The following is a 21,260-nucleotide window of genomic DNA, read 5'->3' as shown; positions in this document are numbered from 1 at the left end:
ATCGCTGGGGGGCTGGAGCATCTGAGGTAGGATTTTCTTGTGCAGACTCAAAGCTGGAGGGGCGGTTTTTGATGGCCTCGATGTATTGAAGTACTTGCACACCTTGAATGATTTAATTGTTGCTCTTCTGGGTTGTGGGGACGGGTGGCTTGTACAGACTATTGGCCATGATCTCCACAGAAGCGGCAACAAGCTTTGCCCACTCTGAGATGGAGGTTTTGGTAGGGTGCGCAAGTCAATAAAGGAACCGGACTAGAGTTGATTTGGGATGGGGTGTCTTTGCAGCAGTAGAGATGTAGGATTGCGGCAGGATGGATTTGTCCTTGTTTCCAAATGTGGCAAGCAAGGGGAAATCAATGATGTCGGGACAGTACCACTGTTCATTGGTTGATGGTGACAAGAAGCTGTCCGCTAGATACATGGGAGAAACAACCTAACAGTTAGTTACGGTGTGTTTGGAGACAGGAATGTAGAAAAAAGAAAAGAACACTTACCCAGGGAGCTGATTGTTTTAATCCAAGATGCATATGAGCATGGTGTGCGTTGGAATTGGGATTCAGGGTTTGAAGGAGTTGAAGCGTGCATGGACTGTACACAAAATTGAACCAGAGACGTGAGGGAAGCCCAGGTGGTTTGGTACCTTTGCCAAGATGGCTTGGATCCCTCGAAATCTTGGTGAATATGAACAACTTTAATTTGCACATCAACAGACTTGAGGATTGTTAGCGGGCAAACAATGAACTGAGCAGCAGGATCGGAAGGGTTTGGGTTGGATGGGCCACTTGGGGTTGGATTTGCTTGACCAGAAGGGTTTTCTGGGATACTTTGGAAAGGTTGCAGAACTTGGTTGGTTGGGGATGGTTGAGGGGCCGTTGTTGTTCCGTGTCCAGGTGGCTCCACCGGAGCGGCTAGATTAGTGTTGGAGACCCCAGCTTTGGTGTTGTTGGTCTCAGTTGCAGCTGATGGAGAGGATTCGGGCGGGATATGATGTTCTGGATTTTCAACCACTGAGTCCCAAGCTACAGGTCCAACTTGAGAGTTGGCAGGTAGAGTTGGTGAAGCCTGCACAGCATTATCAGGGGTATCCAGAGAGTGGTGCGGTTCCAAATCTCTGATGGTGGCAAGAGGTGCCTGTGCACCCATTGGGGTGTTAATGTTTGGATTATCCGTAGTGGCATGTTTCAGGATTGTAAGCTGAGGTGTGTCTGATTTGTTGGAGAGAGCTGCTGGATTGGAATGGTTGCTGTTTGTTGGAGTCTTGGTATTCTTTTCCAACAAGTCGGCTGGCCGACCAGAGGCACCTTTTTTGGCTCGTTTCTTGGGGGGCTTGCTCAAAGTTGCTCCAGTGGATGTTTGAGGTGATGTGGAGCTTGGTTTGATTGATTCAATTTTGATGGCTTCATCGTCCGGAATCTCGCCTGTTTCCTCCCAGGCTTGGCAAAAGCTTCAGTCAAAAGAGAAGGCAACATCCGGATGGGGAGGGCAATCTGGGAAAACTTGAACTCACTGCGTTTTGTGCTGGTAATGGAATTAGCAAGGACATCAACTAGGTGTTTCCAACTGCGGGGGAGCTTGAGATTTCTCAGCCCTTTGGCTGCTTGCTCAGCAGCTTGGATCGTTTGTCCAAATTCCTCTGCTGTAATTTGCTGGATTTCATTATTGAGGATTGGTTCGGTAGGATTCAATGGAAGAGGGCCGCCGGGATCACTTTTGCTAATTGTAAACTCCTCAAAAGTGGGTGCTGGTAACATCTTGGCTGGAAAGTTTGCTTCAAGCGCCTGCTGACCTAGAGGGATATGGATAAAGTGAGAAACAGCCTGGGGGTGATCATGAGGAGAAGTCTATCGACTTACTTGGTGGTGGAGTAGGAGCATCTGATGGGAGGGGTGGTTGCAGAGATGTTGATTCCTGAGGAAGCTGAGGGGCAATTCTGGAAGTACTCTGGCTCTGCCATGTTAATATGATTTGAGAGCAGTAGTTATTTCGCCAATGGTTTTTGAGGATGTGGGGGGGTCACAAAAAGAAATGATGTGATGATGGGGGAGGAATGAGGTGAAAGTGCAGAGGAGGAGGAGCCACTTATATATTGAGGATTTCATTCCAGAATGATCCCCTTGTGTGAAATTTTTTCACTCAGCCTTTGTCCACCCACAATCCACCTTTGTGATTAGATTTGCTGACGGATCTATTTGGTATAACCAAAACCAGACTAAGCATGGTTTTAACTTAGCCAATAGAGTCCTCAGGCTGTAATGTGTAAAGTTTGTGATGTGCGAATTCATGGTTTGGGTAGGAGACTTGTTGCAGTCAACAATCATGCGCATGATGAAGTGATCAGCACAGCTGTAATCTGGGAATAACTTCATTAGACTGTTACTCAGATTATCCATGGAACTGCCCAGATCTGGAGCAATGATCTTAAAAACAGGATGATGGGCAACTGACAGAGAAATTTGGATAAGCCAGGCGAGGTCGCATGCACAAGTGAACTTCAAGGATTTCTGAAGTTGGTGCAATCTCATGTACGCGCATACATTAGAGTGGACATCAGACTCACTTCCGGTCCCGCAGTTGTACCGAATTGACTGAGTATATATCAGGTTATCTCAAATCATGATAGCTTCTGGCAGGATGAGCCCCCCCCCCTATGTACGCGCGTACATGAGAGGGACATCTCAACATTAATCAATGCCGTATATTTTTCATGTGTAACTGACAAACAGCTGGCCCCATGGATTCAAAATACTTAGTTACCATGTAATCTTGAAAACAATACAGCAGCTGGAGCATCCCTCAATGATAAGCGTTTCAACAGGCAAATTGATATGGAAATGGGTGAGATGATAAAATAAAGCTAATCAACATTCATCCTCCCTCCGCCAGCCGTGGCCAAACCTTCTCTGGGAGCTAAACTTGGACCAACACTTCCAGATTCATCTTCTAACCTCCGTTTGTTGTTGTTACGAGTTGGGAGTTGAGAAGCAGATTGTGGACCAGTGGATGTGGCGGTGGTGAAACAGTATGTTTGGAGATTCTTGGTAATCTCTGGCAGCCCCATTTTTTTGACCTTGGAGATGGTTTGTTGCTCAAAAGGACTCAGGAGTTGCCACCAAGCAATGGCATAGCAATCACGCGGCAAATCTTGTGGGACCCCCTTGACGCCTTTGAAATTCTTGATTTGAGTTTCGGAGCGGCCATAGATCTTCTGATTAGTGGCAATAGTCTTGTGGTGATCTGCCTGTGCCTGTACCATTTTGTCAAGACAGTGAACAACGGAGGTGAGATGGCTGCTACGCCAATTCGGGGAAACGGTTAACGGTAACGTGTTCTGATCACCATCTTCAATATCGGAGCCACAGTCCTTGTTTTCAACAACGTGCGCCAGTAGGATATTCTCTTTTAGGACTTGACCAAGCATTTTGCACCTGTTCTCTCGTATCTTTAACACACAGAAATATATATATATACATATTTTGTCAGAATGAGTTATAGATAGAAAGGATAAGTAGAAAGGATGTACGGACTTTTTTCCTCCATCGTTGGTATTGTGCCCTTGTGGTTTTTTGATCCTTCAATTTCTTGTAATTGTCACCGCTTATGTTTCTTGACTCGCAAATTTTGTGGCATTTAGTATGGAACCATCGTTGGATTATTGCTTGGGCCTGTGAAGCCTGCTGATCAGGAGGGCAGCTTCACAGAGTTGGTGGTGGTAGGGGGTCTTGGGTGGGAGGCTGTATGGTTCAGACTTGGAAGGTTGGTCAGTGCAGCCAAAGGCTCCCAGGACCATCTTGATGATTTTCCAGATGTTGGAGTTGGGCATCTCCTGCATCAGAAAGACAGCTGCTAGGTCGAAATCCACCTGTTGAACCAGGCACTTCAAGTGCAAATCAACCATTGTCTTTGTCAATTGTTGGGTCAGGGCCTTGGTATTCTTCAGCGTGAAATCACTGCCCCTCCAGTTGTAGTCCCCTTCTTTTGATTCTGGGGTGGGGTCTATCTTGCTATAGAAAGGGTGGTCAGACTGACAGGCTGAATGTTGGAATGGACAGGGGGTTGAATGATAGGACGGACAGACAGACGGACTAACAGATGGGTAGGACAGATGGACAGGTTGGATGAATCTATTGATCTGTTTTTATAAATGGGAGGAGCAAGATAAGTTTTTTTGTCTGTATTCTGGTATCATTTGTAAAGCCAAGCTCTTCACTCCTCTATGAGAAAAAGACACAGACCAAGAGACGTCGAGATATATGATATGCCCATCTGTTTGTCCGTCTGTCTGTCCGTCCTATCATTCAACCCCCCCATTCATTCCAACAATCAGCCCATCAGTCTGACCACCCTTCGTTTCTATAGCAAGATGGACCCCACCCCAGAATCAAAAGAAGGGGACTACAACTGGAGGGGCAGTGATTTCACGCTGAAGAATACCAAGGCCCTGACCCAACAATTGACAAAGACAATGGTCGATTTGCACTTGAAGTGCCTGGTTCACCAGGTGGATTTCGACCTAGCAGCTGTCTTTCTGATGCAGGAGATGCCCAACTCCAACATCTGGAAAATCATCAAGATGGTCCTGGAAGCCTTTGGCCACACTGACCTTCCAAGTCTGAACCATACAGCCTCCCACCCAAAACCCCCACCAACTCTGTGAAGCTGCCTTCCTTGTTGAGTCAACCTTGGAGCAGCATGATCAATCCCCAGCCAACTCGCCCCCCTTCTGCATGAGGGAAGACTTGTTTGAAGTTGTTGTTTTCAATCTGGGCTTGGCAGGTGCATTTCCAACAAATCTATTGATCTGGATTTAGCCCACAAACTCACAGGGTCTAAACTTTTAGCCCCAAACAGTGAACCAATTAATGTTGGTGACTGCTTTTCTCAAACTAAAATGTGATAAACTCACCGAGATTGCCTTAGTTATAATACAAAATTAAAGCAAAATGCAGATGTTCAAAATTTCTTTAACTAAAAAATAGTTAAGAGTGAATTTCAATTTGGTTTTGATTATTTTTAATCAAGTCCCAATTGTTGTTTATAATTGGGGACTGTGTGGGAAGGGAATACAATAAAAAACTGCTTTACATGTTGATCAGTGCAGTTTAACTTGGGATTACAACAAGTATGGCAGGCAATTCAATACACTTCAAATGCAGCAGTAGGTTCCTATCTGGAAAGGTTGGAAGAGATCACAGTTTAGTCAGTTTGACAATCATAATGGGGGGTCTATTGAATGAGTGACTGGGATGAGGTAGGTTCAGAGGCGGTAAAAAGGTAGCGGAATGTTTTTCGTCAGAGCTGGACAAGGATCAAATGAAGGGCCAAGTGGATTTTTTTGAGTAAAGCACCAATGAGCTTCATGAGAACCAGACCAGACTACAGCCAAATGCCTCCAATCATCATTGGAGGGAAATTTTAATAGACTAGCTGATGATTTTGGTAGAGAGCTTACCTTGTGATGGATTGACATCATTTCTGGATGATCTGTCTCAGTTGGTGTACTCCCATATGGTATAACAGTACTCAAATTTTGGGATGTCTGAGCTCGGAGCCAGGCCGTCCTGTTAAATTAGCATTACAGCAGCCTCAGTCACATCGTCATTGGTTGCAACCATCCTAAGCGGAGGATAGTCCTATGTGTCTGCTTAAAACCAGCGGCCTGATTTGTTCCATCTTCTGTTGTCGATGTTGATATCAAGAGTGGCGGAACGACCGTCCCATTGGAACACAACGTGTGAGTAACAAGACCAAAGCCTCCCCCCTCGAATCACCAGAGACTGATAATCGACATCTTACTTCGAACAGTGTCAGGTTCTTGGATAACTTCTCGGCTGGTACTCGAGGTTCAGCGTCGGCCGAGGCGTTCCTCAGGACGAACCAATACGCGGTCATCTTCCTCCATCGCTCCCATTCACTCGAGCCCTTCAGTCGACACTACCCACACTCGACCAACCCATTCCTAGACCTACTCGCCATCCAACCCTCCCCCCAAGCACCCAGCCCCGATCCCTCTCGGCCAGCCGATCAGCCGCTCTTCCCGCTCCTATCGCCCCATCTAGCCGACCCGCGTCATAGCCATCTCTCAATCAGCAGCCCACCCGGGGCCGATCATCATGCAGACCAGCCTACGATCTCCATCCCCCCACAGCATCGCCCGGCAATGCTCTCGATCTTACAGGCCCATCAGCTGGTCCACCAGCACAACTTGCGCCACACGATCTCCTTCGTGACCGTCAACGAGTACCTCTACCTCCTCCGAGCAGTTGCCAAAGTCCTCGGCAAACCTTCGTTGGGAATAGGGAGAAGGGCTATGCTCTATCTTGCCGCAGCCGTCTCTGACTTCTTTATCCCTCAACAAAAACTGGTATGTATGTATGCTACATATCCCATTCTTTCTTGGCCCCCGATCTCACCATTATCTCCCTCCTTTGCTTTCCTCTGCACAGTCTGAACACAAGATCCAAAGTGGCAAAGGTTCATTAGTGATCGAGATGGATGCGGTACCCAAAGTGCTGAAAGATGTGACAAACGAATGGTCCAACCAAGCATTCATAGTCTCATTCAAAGTCAGTGTCTTCTCTCTCTCTCCAAGCTTTCTACACCCTTGGGGCGGGGCGGTACTGAGAAGCCAGATAATGTGGGTGGAACAACAGCTGGAAACCGATTCGAGCCTCCTGGTTCCGAAAGCGAAAGGCGCCCTAAGCAGGTACGGACACCATCTCGTGATCGCCAACGAACTCCATACCCGGAAGACCTCGGTGTTGATGATCGACCGGAACGGGACGATCGAGCCGATCAAGAACGATGACCCTGCGGGTCATGAGATCGAGGAACAGATGGTCAACCGTCTAGTCCATCGACATTTTGATTGGATTCAAGCCTCTACTCCCACCTCTTGATTCTCCCTTTGGGAGCTCGGTAGAGCAGCGGCTCACTCTGGCAAAGTGACTCTCTCAAAAAAAAGGCAACCGATCTGCTGTGGTTGACCAGAAAGGTCCATGCGCAGAGCATGCCATGCAATCATCGATGGTAGCAGGAAAGATTGAGGTGGCCCAAGCCTATTAGAACGAGTTTGGCTGGTCCATTTGCACGTATTGGGTCGGGATTAAATAGAAGTGGGATGAGCCTGATAAGAAAACGGGGAAAAGCCTCTGTATTTCTGAGTCAAGACAGAGATCAGGAGCTGAGGAAACTCCTACAGATGGCGCTCACAGGCCACGAGGTATTTATGGTCCCAACAAGACCAGAAGCACGCCATCTGTCAAACTGATAAGGAAGCTACCACCAGGCAGCACAGAGCCTCAATGGGCAATCTAGAAGATGAACAGGTCCGGTCGCATCTTCAGAGGAGGCAGCGCCTTGCTTCCCCGCCCTCCTTCGCCGCATACAAAAACATGCCATGAACAGTCAGTCATACTTGTCACATATCATGCCAGACTTGCACTTGCCATGACCTGTCCAGATTTAAAAAGACATCTATCCACGCACAGTGCGGGCCCCCCATGAGGCTCTCTGTCTCACAGTGCAGTTTATAACCTGGAAAACCCTGTAATGTATATGGTCTGATGATCAGAGCTTTGGGAACTCACAGCTGTCTTGGGCATTCACTTTTGCATATTTGAAAATCACCCATTGACCTGTTGAGGGCTTAGAAGTACTCTGGGATGTGTTTCTCCTGATGTAATTTGGGCCTCAGAACTGCCAATATAAGGCTTGATCCATCTGTTTGAAGTTTTCAAAATTAAAGTGCAGAGGAAAAGGAACCATATTGACATGGCTCCTTACAAAAAACTGTAAGAGTATATATTCAAAGTGGCAGTGAAATACTGCAGTTTTGCTTACATCAGGTGAAAAGAGTCTCAGAAAGCAACCATCTTTTTTAAACCATGCTCCAGCTCATCATGAAACAAATCCAATCAGGTTGTGAACTTGTGTCTGCCATCAAATTCAAGAGGAGGAGCAGGCCATTTCAACAGTGGGGATCATGTGTTTGGGGATGGTTGATGATTTGGGGGGGGGACAAATTTGGCCAACTGGGAGGTTTTTTTGAGGCTCTCACACAAGGAACCCAATTTCAAATGCTAAACTAATTTCAGTCAGTAGATTAGCATAGCTTAGCAGAGCTACACTACCATCAATGGGTTTTTCCGTGAGTGACCTTTCTAGAACATCTTCAATTAAAATTTTAAATTGACTATATTTGATACTGCCATAAATCTTGTGCAGATGCACCAGTTTCTATTTCAATAATGTTTCAGATCTTCTTAGTATAATCATAGCCTGGTGAAGAGCTCTCACAGCACTGGTTTCTTCTCCTTTGCTGGCTAACAAGGTCCCTTAAGGCTTGAATGAACCTTGAAGCCACCATCTTCCAGTAGGATGCCCTAAATGTAGACTTACCAAAAAGAACCAGATTGATACATTAGAGCAACTTCTTCACCCTACCAGCCACTGCACAAGGCCGTTTAGGAGAGTGCTCTTTTCACAATACTGATAGCTCAGCACCTCTGTGCTAATTTGGCATGCACCATCTTCCAAGAGATTCCAAAATCCAGCTGCAGTCAGATTATGCTGTGTTTAGCGCTGCACTTGAAGCTTTTATGAAGGTGTATGGGCCTCTTAGCCGTGCTCCCCTGGCTGTGTTTCAGGATGCAAGTGGGTTGGGTTCTTGGCCGGCCATTAACTCTTTGCCTGGGTTTGGCCGCAGCTCGGTCCGTCGGGTGTTTGGCGAGTCAAGCCGAGCCGAGTGGCGCCGGGATGGAGGAGCTCTTCATGCTGATCGTGAGTGATCCGTCGCGCGTGGAGTGATGTGGTGATGTGATGTGATGTGATGTGATGTGATGTGATGTGCTGTGCTGTGCTGTGCTGTCCGGGGGTGTCGCGGGGCTGTCGCGGGGCTGTCGCGGCTGGGTGACAGGTGGGAGCAGGCCCAGCCTCCGCCGGGCCGCGGGCTGTTGACCGTTTCTTCCCAACAACCCACCATGAACCGCCACCTCCCCCCAGAAGCGACCATCATCCACCTGCCGCCCGCCGAGCAGCACCCCCAGCACGCCCCCGACGACGGCGACGACGAGGACGAGGAACACTCGCTGGCACCCTCCTCAGGCCCCAGGAACTCGCTCGTCGTCGAAGACTACGACGAACGATACGGCTTCAGCTCCTCCGAGGAATCCTCCGGCCTGCTCGACGACCACCTCGAAACAACACGCATCCTCAAGCGCAGGCAGAAGATCTCCAACCCCTTCTCCGCCTCCCGCCGCGCCAAGCGCAAGGACTCCATCCATGCCCTCTCAGCCACCTCCTCCGCCTCCTCCACATCCCTGCACTCCGCCCCCTCCTCGCTCGACCAGTTTGCCGTCAAGGACATCGACCATAATACCCCCGCTGCCAAATACGCTCTCCCCACCAGGCGACCCACCGCCTCCACCACCCAGCGCAGGCGGTGGATGAGGTGGCTCGCCAGCTGCGGCCTCTCCCTCCGCTCGCTCAGGAAACTCTCCGGCCCCCGCCTCCCCCTCGGCATCCTCCTCGCCCTCCTCCTCTTCGTCTCCTTTGCCGTCTCCCTCACCATCTTCCTCATCCACTACCTCGACACCGACAAGGAACCCCTCCCCTGGCGGACCTACTGCCAAGAGCAGCGTGAGTTCCCCCACGAGCTGGCCGACTCCCTCGAGCCTGTCAACGTCTTCGTCGGCGTCTTCTCCGTCGACTCGGCCTACGAACGCCGCCACCTCATCAGATCAACCTATGCCCGCCACTCCCGCCCCATCGACCCCAACACCGGCCAGATCGCCCACAACGTCCAGCTCAAGTTCATCCTCGGCCGTCCCAGGATCCAGCACGTCCGCCGGGTCGCACTCGAGATGGAGACCTACAACGATATCGTCGTACTCGAAATCCAAGAAAACATGAACCGCGGCAAGACGTACGCCTTCCTCAACTGGGCCAGCCAGAACGCCACCATCCCCGTCTACTTCCACCCGCTGCACGAGCCCAAACCCAAGACGGGGGTCAACGGCATCGGCGGGGTCAGGTCCCCCGACCCCATCGAAACCGTCAACGTCGGTGTCGGTTTCAAGAAGGCCGACTTTATCGTCAAGGCCGACGACGACTCGTTTATCGTCCTCAGTGAACTCGAGAGGCATCTCCGTGTCGCACCACGTACAATGACCTATTGGGGCTGTAAGCTACTCGTAATTCTCTCTCGCTGTCCCCCCCCCCCCCCCCCCCCCCAGCACCGTTACTAAATCGTCCACCTCCATCAGATTTGATCCGAAATCTGTTCATGGGCGGAGAATGTTATGCGCTGTCAGCGGATTTGGTCCGCTACGTGGCCAGTTCTCCGAAAGTACTGGATCATGTGACTGGCGCAGAGGACAAGAAAGTAGCCAAATGGATGCGAATCCATCCTAACGCCAGCCAAATCAACTGGGTCACCGAACGGTGTTGGATTTATGATCACCCCAAAGCGGGGACGACCTATGCACACGGCTTTCTGTTTCCAGATGAGGTTAAACGAGTGCGGGCTGAGGGCAGGGTGGGCCTGTCGGAGGCCGAAATCGAAGCCCGTGGCGCAGGTCGGGCCCAATCATACAGCACCGTCAACAAGTGGAAGGAGCGCTATGTGGCACCCAAGAGCATGATGACAATGGAAGAAGAAGTTGAGGCGCTGGTCGAGGGAGGCGGTCGGTTTACGAAGACGGATTGGAAGCGGCCGACATCTGCCGAAGACATGGTGCCGCTGGACAAAGTTGTGTTCGAATCGGGCGACGAGCGACTGTTAAAAAGCTCGCTCATCGGCGGCCCGGCCTCCATCAAAGCTTCCTCCTTCTCCTCCCCTCGCCCGGGAGAGTACACACCACCCGTTAGGGATCACTACGAAGAGCCCTCGCTCAAGTTCGGCCGGCCTCCGAACGAGCTGATGGCCAAGATGCCCGCGATGGAAGATCTCCCGGAGTCGCCGTTGAAGGACAAGATTCGCCAGGGTATGACGGCTGAGGGTTCGGCCCGGGAGGACTCGGAAACGGAAAGCCAGAAGAACTCGACCGTCACAACAACGTCCCCTGCGAAGTTTGTCCCCTCGCCCACGCTGCGCTTCGACCCGGAGGAGATCCGGCTCCGCGAGGCACGTTTCCTCAATCTTCCTCATGGCGGTACGGTTGTTGTCCACTACCTCAAGCGCAGCGAATGGTTCCTCGAAACCTCACTGATCCTGCTCGGCCGGGCCAAGACGTGGGACGACGGGCTGATCCCGCTCGTCTATGAGCCTGCCCAGCAGATCCGGGCGGGCCGGCCAGCATCGGGGGCCTCAGAGATTCAGCCGGAAGGCCACTCGGTTGTGGTCTCCGAGAAGGCGGGCTCATCAGCGAGCTCGAATGCGCTCTCGACGGTCGACGATAGCCAGACGAAGACAAAGACGACGACGGGGAGCAGCCCGGGGGACGGCCATCAGAAGAAGATCGCGCTGGGCAGACTGGCCGGCTGGGGCAAGTTCGACCGGGTCGAGGAGATCCAGGTCGGCGGGTTCTTCGGCGGGGCCAGATTAGCAGGCAGTCCGGTGATCGACCAGGACGGGACGATCCGGGAGGGCCGCAGGCCTAAGCTCTCCCCCAGCCCTGTCGCCCCAGCGGCCCACCCCTCGTCTCTATCCGTCGTCTCCCCCACCACACCCGAGCCTTCCCGACAGAAAAGCCCCGCGACCGTAGACGACGACGAGGAAGACCCGAAGGAAGTCAAGAACGAGATCCGCAAGACTCAGTTCGGCGGCGCTGGCTGGATTAGAGGCAAGCCCAGACTCCGGGTCGCCGACCACACCGACGGGCCCCGCTTCGACGCCGCCCCCTCCCCTTCTTCGCCTTCTGCTGCGGGAGACGAGCCCGACGCTCCTCCGCTCCTGCAGGACCAGCAACAGCCTAGCGAGGACGAGTTTCTCTTCCAGGGCCGAGACGACTCCTTGGTCCTCGCTAGCCCCCCGATTCCTCAAGCTTCCACAGAGGCAGCCTCCCTTGCTTTTGATCCGCTGTCTGGCACGGCATCCGCAGACCTTCGTCTTGAAGATGAAGACCAGTCATCGTCAGATCTTGATTCCTGATCCGCCTCCTTCTTCTTCTTCTTCTTCTTAGCCCTAAGGCGCCCTTCTCTCGTCCTCTCCCCTTCCTCAACGTCATACTTTTGTTTTTCTCTCCGCTCAAAGCTGCCCTCCTTTCTTAGCCCACCATTTTCATCCCCCCGTCGTCTTTTTCTCTCTTAGACCTTTTTCTCTCCCCCTCTCTCTTCCGTTTCCCGTTTCCCGTTTAGTGTCTTCAGTTTTTGTGTGTTGTTAATAGTCAAGTGTTAATCTTTGTGCATTATTTCTCTTTCTAAATTAACTTTTTCTTCTCCCTTTCTTCGTCTCTCCCTCTCTTGTTTCTTTTAAAACTCACTTCCACTTCACACAAGAAAACTTCTCTCAGGTCTTTGTCTTCTGCTCCATGTGTATCCAGTTACCTTTTCCTTTTTTTTTTTTTTTGAAAAAAAACACGAGAAAAAATGACCAAAAACACTTCTTATTATTCATGACTTGAAAAGATAGTTGCTGTATATATCTATAATTCCAAGCTATGAATGAAAACATGCACACAGAAGCACACATGAAAATCATTTCTTGTCTAAAAAATAAGGTTTCTATTCCTAGTTTTTGTTCTTTAACACAAAAGTGAAAACAGTCACAAAGTGGGAGGTGAAAGCTTAGATCTGCAGTGTATATGTAGAATGGAGGACTTCCCTTTGATTTACACGGCCGTGTAAAGTCAGATCTGGCACTTGTAAAGCCAGATCTGACTCACCTTGTAATTTTTAGCTTTAGAAGCTTTTCCGCAGGCTTGAGATGCCAGAATACCTGCCAGATTTACAACCCTCTAGATATCCGGTATAGACCGGCCATCAAGAGGATTCAACCCTCTCGATGCCCGGTATAGACCGGCCATCGAGAGTACGCAACCCTCTAGATGCCCGGTTGAGACCGGTCATCGAGAGTACACAACCCTCTCGATGGCCGGTATAGACCGCTCATCGATCACTCGATGACCGGCCTGTCCCTCGAGAGGACACATCCCTCTCGATAGCCGGTACAGACCGGTCATCAAGAGTACAGACCCCTCTCGATGCCCGGTACGGACCGGTCATTGAGAGGGTACAGTGTCCTCTCAATGCCCGGTACAGATGTGTCCCCTCTACCAGTCATCAAGAGGACACATGCCTCTTGATGACCGGTGGGTAGGACATCAAGAGGACGCAACGCCGGTCATCGAGAGGACTCAAGCCTCTCGATGGCCGGTACAGATGTACCCCCTCGATGACCGGTCTGTACCGGCCATCGAGAAGGTTGTGTCCTCTCGGTGACCGGCACAGATCTGCCAGAGGGTGGTGCCCTCTCTCTTGATGGCCGGTCTGTACCGTCCATCGAGAGGGATGTGTCCTCTCAAGGTACAGGCCGGTCATCAAGTGGGCTATGTCCTTGCAATTGTGAGATTAAGCAGAACTAAGAGTATTTTCATTCAGGTCAGATCATTGACCGTTAAAGAGAAAGACAGATGAGGGAAAACAATCTTTTGCTCTTACCTAAGAGCAAGGGTACGATCAAAGAGAAGTTGGTGTGAGAGAAGAATAGTGCGGCCAATGGGATCTTGGTTGAGTAGCTGCAAGACAAGATTAAGGTGGCCGGACAAGATATTTGATGACTATAAAAAAGGTGTGAAATGATTTGAGATAGCGTGAAGATAGCGAGAGTGAGAATTAGGAAAGGACAGGATAGGTCTGATGACGATATTAGGTTAAAGTTTGGCAAAGACAGGATTGGGCCTAAGCAGGCGAGACAAGATTAGGAGTGTGAAATGTTTTTGTAGATTGAGCTTTTACTTGTGAAGATTGCAGGAAAAGGTGTTGGAAAACTGTGTGGATGAGCGGGTGAGCAAGCGCAAAAAGGGGATGATGGACTGATCAGCTTTTGGCGGGGATAGTCCTCTATTTGTAGTCACAGGTCAGTGTACTGACTGGTTGTGGGTCCCAACAAATCAGTGCTCCATTCTCACTGACTCGTTCAGGGTTCTGGAACTACAGGTGCCGCACCTGACCAGGAGTCAGGGTTAGAGGCTGAAACATTGCTTTCCAAGGCTACGGTAAGGGTTTTTAAGATAATACATGGTCAACTTGGGAAATGGCTGGTTAAGACAACAGCACCGCTTGACCCAAAGGAGACTTACAGGAGAGAAAGCGGCCAACTCCGTTTCCCAGAATCTGACAGCAATGACTGGTCTATACCGGCCATCAAGAGGGTTGTGTACTCTCAATGGCCGGTCCCGACCGGGCATCTAGGGGGTTGCGTACTCTCAATGGCTGGTCTATACCGGGCATTGAGAGGGTTGAATCCTCTCAATGGCCGGTATAGACCGGGTATCAAGAGGGTTGAATCCTCTTGATGACCGGCACAGACCGGGCATCAAGGTTGCGTACTCTTGATGGCCAGTCTGTACGGGGCATCGAGAGGGTTGAGTCCCCTCAACGATTGGTCTGTACCGGGCATCAAGAGGGTTGTGTACTCTGGATGGCCGGTACAGACCAGCTATCGGGAGGGTTGTGTACTCTTGATGACCGGTCTGTACCGGCCATTGAGAGGGATGTTCTGGTTTGATCTAGCCGCTGAAAAGTGTGTGTAAAACCAGGGTGTAAAAATCTGGCTTTACAAGTGCCAAATCTGACTTTACACAGCCGTGTAAATCAAAGGGAAGTCCTCCAATATAGAAAATTGGATGCTGTTGATTTTCCTTCTTCTTTTTTTTTTCTGGTAAAAACATTCTCCCAAATGGGATATTACAGCCATTCCAAAAAAGCTTGGCTTCTTTGGAAGGAATTTCCGCTGGAAATTCCTTCTGTATTTGCCAATGTATGTGCATCCAACATCAAGGTTGGACACATGATATCCTGACCTGCGAGCGCAGTCGCTTGCAGGATCCCACCAATCAAGACGTTCGGTAGCAAAAAAAAAACACGCCAGCTGCTGGGACCAGCACCATCCAACCTTGCAAACAGGATCAGAATGTCATTCAGGGTAGAATCAGCCAAATCGCTTGATTCTGAACTCAGAATTAGGAAAAAATGAAAGGAACAAGATGATTGAGGGCATCTGGCTGCTGTATATGCACCCTGCATATAAGAATGAGGTGGGCATGAATATACATATGTCCAACCTTGCCAGTGATTATTGGCAAATCCAATACAAAGTTTGGGTGGAAATTCCTTCCAACAAAGCCAAGCTTTTTTGGAATGGCTGTAAGCCAAATTGTGGGATACAAGATCTGGGTGCAGGGGGATCCAGGTGTTTTTCTTTCAAGAAGAAGTCCGCCTCATTGCACTTGGAGAGGTAAAAAGGCCACCAAAAGACCTCTGAAGGGAATGCGGCCAACGCACCTTTGGAAGGGGTAAATTGACGGTTTACCCAACCAACAGGCAGGGGGAGGGTTGACTTTTGGCCCACTGGCCGTAGTGGTGCGACCTGGTGCGACTTTGAGGGAGCAAATGGGGCAAAGCTAGGATGAAACCGGGCCGGGCTTGGGCCAAAACCTCCATTACTTCGGGTCGGGCCACGACTCGGCAATAATCCGACCCTAAGCCCGACGGGTCCCCGGTCACAATATACCGGGTGACCCGACCCACTTGCGCCACTAGGACAAACACGCGAAGCGCCTCGCGCAAAGGGCGACCTCCGGTCAGGGATCAGGGAGGATTTCTTAAGCTCGGCTCGCAGTGCTCCGACTGGTCCGGCTTTGTAAGTTCGGAAACGCGCATTAGGTCAATGGCGGCGAGGTGCCATTCGGAGGTCCTTGCAGGCACCCGTTGGGGCTCACTTTTTGAGTAGTGGATCAGAGTACAAGCTCTCCAGCTGCAGATCGCCTCATCGGCAGACGGACACCACCGCAGAATGCATAAAGGTTTCCAGACTTGGACGAGTCGGAAACTTGCAAGATGAAGAAGTAAGGTTGGATTACGCATTTACTACACTACTTTTTTTGTTTTTTTTTGTATCAGGCACAAATCAAGACAACGCGGAGACAACATTAAACAAATCAAGATCCAACAAACAATAATTCAAAATGAGACAAAATAATTATTCAAGACATTAGGACAACCACTATTAATTTGGTTAGAACGACAAAACACGCTGTAAAGGAGGGTTTAATTTCGAGTAGAGGTCTCTTTCAAATTATACCTGGGGAGGGGAAGTTGAATGGCTTCTTTAGGCAAGCTCTTATCGGCCCCGGGTAAAAAGGCGGAAGATAGTTTACGCGCAGCAGGGAAGCTTCCCAAAAGGACAGGAAAATGTTCAGGGTTGGTTTGAATGGGAGTATCATCGTAGGTTCCCGAGAGTTGTGGAGAGTCGAAGGTATTGTCGAACGAGTCCTCGTAGTTTCTTTGAGCGTTGACGATCTTTTGGAGCTCATTGGAGGCTTCAGCCGGGCTCATCTTGATGGAAGAGAGCGGTTGGACCAACAATCGGCCTGATGGCGACGCGTAAGGGCGGAAACCTGGGACCGTCTGTTGGTGACCCGTACCCGTTAGATGGTTCCCGGTGAGCAGTGCCTTGGGTAGCGAAGCTATATGTTCGGGACTGGTTCGTATGAAGCCCGGAGGGGCACTCACTGGGGCGAATTGACTTGGTGAGGTCATCAAGTAGTCAACTAGGGATGTAAAATCAAGGATTAGTTTAGCTGCAATAAAACACTGCCAACATTATAAACTGCTCAGATAAATTGGTCCGAGCAGCCTTCGGAAGAAAATTTGCCACGAGCTGAGGAGGGGATGTGGGTAGTGAAGCAATGTAGCCTGAAACTACGCACATTCTGAGCCATTCCATCCCTTAGTGCTTCCATACACATCAGTCAGACAGACGATCGTGTCTTTCTTGTATTGATTCAGTTCTTTTTGGCTTGAAATTTGAGAGGTGATGAGAGGGCCGAAGTCCAGGTCTTCATAGAGAAGCTTCGACTGCGCCTTGGGGTCGTACGTGATTATTGAGTGTCGGTAAACGTTTTCCATTCCTTCAGCCATCTCCTTAGTAGTGCCCCATTCTTTTTCAGAAGCTTGAGACATCGTAAATGATATCTTGCGGGTACGGTCTACGCGAGAGGAATTATTGTGTTGGTTAGTATAGTGCTATGGCGTATCAGAGAAGGATAAAAATGAAAAGGACTTACTTCTTTTGCGCTTTTGAACACACGACCAGATGAAAAATCCTGCCAAAAACACAGCCAAAGCGATGCCTGCGATAATGATATACATCACGGGCTGGGGTAGTTCAAGTTCCCCAGACTTCTCAGGCTGGCTAGAATTTGAGCTTGCTCCAAATGGAATTTTGTTTTGGGCAGTAGTGTTGAGGCTAGTAATATCACTGCCCGAACGATGAAAAAGGTTAATTAGTAAGAATGGCATTAAAAATTTTTGAACCAATTCGACTTACGCAGACATGTGTTGCTTGGAGGCAGGGTGAGGAGCGACGGTCTTGGTGACTGGTGTGCTTGGAGTAACGACTGTGGTATTGACCGATGGTTGGACATTGGTGCTTGGCGAAGGACTCTTCTTGACTTGCGGTACAGGAGCGGAAGTAGGTTGAGCCAATGGCGAGACAGGCCGACTGTCAAGATCAGGTTGAACAAATGCCGGGACCACGGGTTCAACAGATTTGGGCAGGCTGGATTGGGTAGCCATGGAGGTCGTGGTAGTAGGAGTAGCAGCTTGGCTGGAAGGCACGGCGGGGGTGCCCATTGGCATAGACAAAGGTTTTGGAGAGGCCGAAGTCTGGGTTGGACTTGTAGAATTTTGGGGGTTCTCCATCGGTGAGAAGTGGATAGAAGCTAACTAGTGTGGATGGGGAAGGAGTGACGGTAAGGATTGATGTGCCTAAGAGTCGAGGACTAGTAGAGTGGGCAAGGTGGTGCGTTTTAATGAGGATCGCAGGTAGAACAACTTATTTCGCCACAAAGAAGCTTTGGTTTTAACTGGATGGCAGGTGTTAGTGAGTTGGTGGTGGTTAGCGAAGGTTGTGCTCGACGAAGGAGAAAAAGGTTATTGGGCTCTCGAGGAGTAGAGTCAAGCGGCAGAGGAGATAGCTCAAATTGCTACAGATCAGGGATAGGAAAGCTAAACAAGTGACAGAGTAGGGGCTTTCAATGTTGGAAGGATAAGTGAGTAATAAGTAATCGAGAGAGAAGAGTATCCGGGGTAATTTTAGAGGACGGTGAGGGGATGAGCATCCAATTACCAGGGGAGCTGCCCTGTAGATATAGGCCGGGGAAGAGCGTGCTGACTTCAGGTCCCCCAACATTAGCAAAACTGTAGGCGTGTTCCTTGATGCACTAGACGTGTTCCTTGATTCTTAGGAATAGGCCGGGGAAGAGCGTTCCTAGTGACTTCAGGCGCCGTAACACCAGCACAACTGGAGGCATATTCCTTTATGGACTAGCCACGTTCCTTTATTCTGGGACCGGGCAGGCGGATTGGCTGTCAGGTGGTGGCAGGGCTAACCGGCAGTGGGCACTCTGCGTTAGCGGTCTAGGAAAGGTAGCCTGCCGCACCCGGGCGTTATTCGAATCCACGCCGGTCGATGGCTGCACTCACATCCCCCCTGTGAGCTTGAATAGCACTGGAGAAGTACGTGCCGTGACACTGCGATTGAGATTCTAACCAAGACTGAAAACTGCCCGCGCTGGCACATCTTGGGTTTTCCGAGTTGCGCCGGCCCTGTCCACCAACCAACCCCGCGTCACTCGCCCAAGTCGAATCCGGCACCTCATCATAGGATCGTGAGCACAGGCTCAGCCTGAGGCAAGAATTGCCTTCCTGATGAGAATCAGGAAAGCATATGTTCATCTCTGGGCTTGATTGTGCAACAATGTTATGCCCATCCAAAAGATCGCATGATTGACATCGGCCAATAATCATTATGATTTCTCCATGGCACTTATCTCTTCAACCACTACAGCACTCCCTCCGTCGGTTGCAGTACCTTCACTGGGTGCATCATCTCCATTGGCAGCTGCTCCGCTTTCTCGGCCAAGAAGAGAATGTCACCCAAGTGAGTCCACCAGGGAGAACTGATGTGGTGCTGGTCCTGATTAAGTTACAATTCCGGAACTCGTTTGCCTCCCGCGCCGGTGCCCGCCGAAAGACGCGGAGTAGAATGTAATTATTGTTGAAAAAATAATTTTTCTTGAATGGGATGTATGAGTTCAAACCAATGACACTTTTGGCTTGCCACAGCTTGCCACTCCATATTAATTAAATTTATCCAATATATCACAAACCTTAATCCTCTAATCCTTATATTTGTTTGAACTGGTTGTGATTATTTTTTGCTCAATCCTGCAGCCATCCTGAGCCACTTAGGACTAAATTTGAGTCTATAGTGATTTGAGGTTTCAAGTTTGCAAGAGTCAAACTGTTGAAATTTGTTTGGAAGTTGTACTTGCACCTTGCTTTAGCCAACTTTTTTCAAATTAATAGGATCTAACCCAATGTCATTGACATTATGCAATCCAAGTTTTTTTACACACAACATGTGGGTAAAAGCTTTGATTTGAAATGAGATTCCACATGGAGTTTTTAGCCTCACTGTTGTGATTCTTGATCAAAGCATCTCTGTTTTATTCTTGGGAAGTCCTCCATTATTTATGAAGGATATGCCCTGGTGTCCTTGATGCATCTCAGTTGACCAGGTGTCCCCATCTGTCTCCATCATACTGAGGGATTGATTTGAATTTGATGGGGCATGAGCAAGTTCATCAAAATGCATGATTTCTCAGACAGATGATGAAGCAGATGAAGCAGGTGTGTTGTATTTAGTTACTTGTTGTGTTTTCTTGTTGGTTGGACATCAAGAGTGAATGTGATGCTATAGTTATGGGGTTGTTGGGCACAGCCCCAGTTTAATCTCCCCCATTCTGCCATACACAGCCCCGTGGCAACAGCCTTCCTGGCTGCCTGTGCCAAATTGAAAATGATCATGATGATCTTCATTTCACAATTATAGTGCCTATTGCACATCACTCAGGAGCCATCCCCGCTATCATCAACTATTAAGACCAATTCAATCAGCAAATTCAAACTGCCACTGCAATTCTTTCCAATCGCTGAAGGTCAGGCTCAGCCCATCAAGTTATCCCGCGTGCAATTCAATTCGCCACAATGGGAGCATGGATTGATGACGGGTGACTTCCACATCCTTTTGTCAATTTGCCATAACCTGTGTTGTCATAAAATTTAGGTGCGAGTTTGGAGGTAAGATGTTTCGGGGCACGCTACGTATCACACCTACATAAAAAATATCCACATTTATGAAGTCATATGCCGCTTTCTCGGTGTATAATTTGCATATGGGTTTTATGTGATTAAAGGGGAAAATCGCTCAAGCTCCGGCCCAATTGAGGAGCAAAATCAGAAACAAGGATACGTTGATCAGATCTCACAGGACGTCGGGGATTAAGCAGAGACGGGGTGATGCTTCCTGAATGCATAGATGTTACGCCCCCTTATGTGAATCTCTGTTGAAAGTATATTCCCAATAAATATTAGGATTGCTGTTAGCCCTAGCTAGAAGCAGAGTGTTGCAACTCTGGGGCACTTATGGCTTGTTCTACGAATCATGCCCGTACATCTGAGCAGACGAATTTGCAGGTGGAAAAATCTGCAGCTCGCTAGATTCCTCCCTTGGAGTTAGCTTAAGTCAAAAAATCGAGGGCACTTTGCCATCCAAAGGTTACGCGGCCCAGGCATACCTTTGAAGATGAAACTTGAAGCACCTTGATTTTGAGTAAAAGTATCATGCCTCCGGCATCGCCCGTGTTCTGGATTGCGGGGCATGGTCAGTGGTTCCGAGCAACACATGGATAAGGGCATGTTTTGAATTGGGAAATTATGGCTCTTGACATGACTTCATACGATATACTTTGTGTGCAGGACGTGAACCTCAAGAAACCTGATGGTACCAGTGGCAGTAATTAAATATATGCCGATCAAATTCATATGTGCCGGTTGGTCCGGTCAGCTTGTCTATGGAAACCGGCAGAAACCGCCCCAAGGTTCGTTAATAGATATTCATTCGATTTGCTTGGGGTTTTCCAAGGGCAGATCGACATCATCGCGGAACCCTATGGTAGTTGGACACTCTGGACTCTTCGTGTCTCGCCGACCCTAATAGCCTCCGCTCATGACAGGCACCCGCATCCTTTGTCTGA

The 21,260-nt window shown here is 49.4% G+C and overlaps 4 protein-coding genes across 4 annotated transcripts; 3 read left to right on the top strand and 1 right to left on the bottom strand.

The window, feature by feature from the left end:
- Window positions 1–4,360: 4,360 nt before the first annotated feature.
- On the top strand, window positions 4,361–4,654 carry PtA15_7A92 (uncharacterized protein; the record flags this gene model as incomplete). Its single annotated transcript, XM_053171488.1, has 1 exon — window positions 4,361–4,654. One exon carries the CDS (start codon window positions 4,361–4,363, stop codon window positions 4,652–4,654), a length of 294 nt encoding a protein of 97 aa, XP_053021921.1.
- Window positions 4,655–5,682: 1,028 nt separating this feature from the next.
- Window positions 5,683–6,896, top strand: PtA15_7A91 (uncharacterized protein; the record flags this gene model as incomplete). Its single annotated transcript, XM_053171487.1, has 4 exons — window positions 5,683–5,729; window positions 5,803–6,361; window positions 6,444–6,563; window positions 6,651–6,896. The coding sequence occupies 4 exons, from the start codon at window positions 5,683–5,685 to the stop codon at window positions 6,894–6,896; spliced, it is 972 nt and encodes a 323-aa protein (XP_053021920.1).
- A 2,082-nt stretch (window positions 6,897–8,978) lies between these two features.
- Window positions 8,979–12,088, top strand: PtA15_7A90 (uncharacterized protein; the record flags this gene model as incomplete). Its single annotated transcript, XM_053171486.1, has 3 exons — window positions 8,979–9,353; window positions 9,636–10,179; window positions 10,263–12,088. The coding sequence occupies 3 exons, from the start codon at window positions 8,979–8,981 to the stop codon at window positions 12,086–12,088; spliced, it is 2,745 nt and encodes a 914-aa protein (XP_053021919.1).
- Window positions 12,089–16,206: 4,118 nt separating this feature from the next.
- PtA15_7A89 (uncharacterized protein) lies at window positions 16,207–17,862 on the bottom strand (the record flags this gene model as incomplete). Its single annotated transcript, XM_053171484.1, has 4 exons — window positions 16,207–16,709; window positions 16,869–17,147; window positions 17,226–17,419; window positions 17,489–17,862. 4 exons carry the CDS (start codon window positions 17,860–17,862, stop codon window positions 16,207–16,209), a joined length of 1,350 nt encoding a protein of 449 aa, XP_053021918.1.
- Between the last annotated feature and the right edge of the window lie 3,398 nt (window positions 17,863–21,260).

Source organism: Puccinia triticina, chromosome 7A (genome assembly GCF_026914185.1).
Source record: "Puccinia triticina chromosome 7A, complete sequence".
Taxonomy (NCBI): Eukaryota; Fungi; Basidiomycota; class Pucciniomycetes; order Pucciniales; family Pucciniaceae; genus Puccinia; species Puccinia triticina.
Note: the sequence above shows the minus strand (reverse complement) of the source record. Positions and strands in the feature narration are given on the sequence as shown.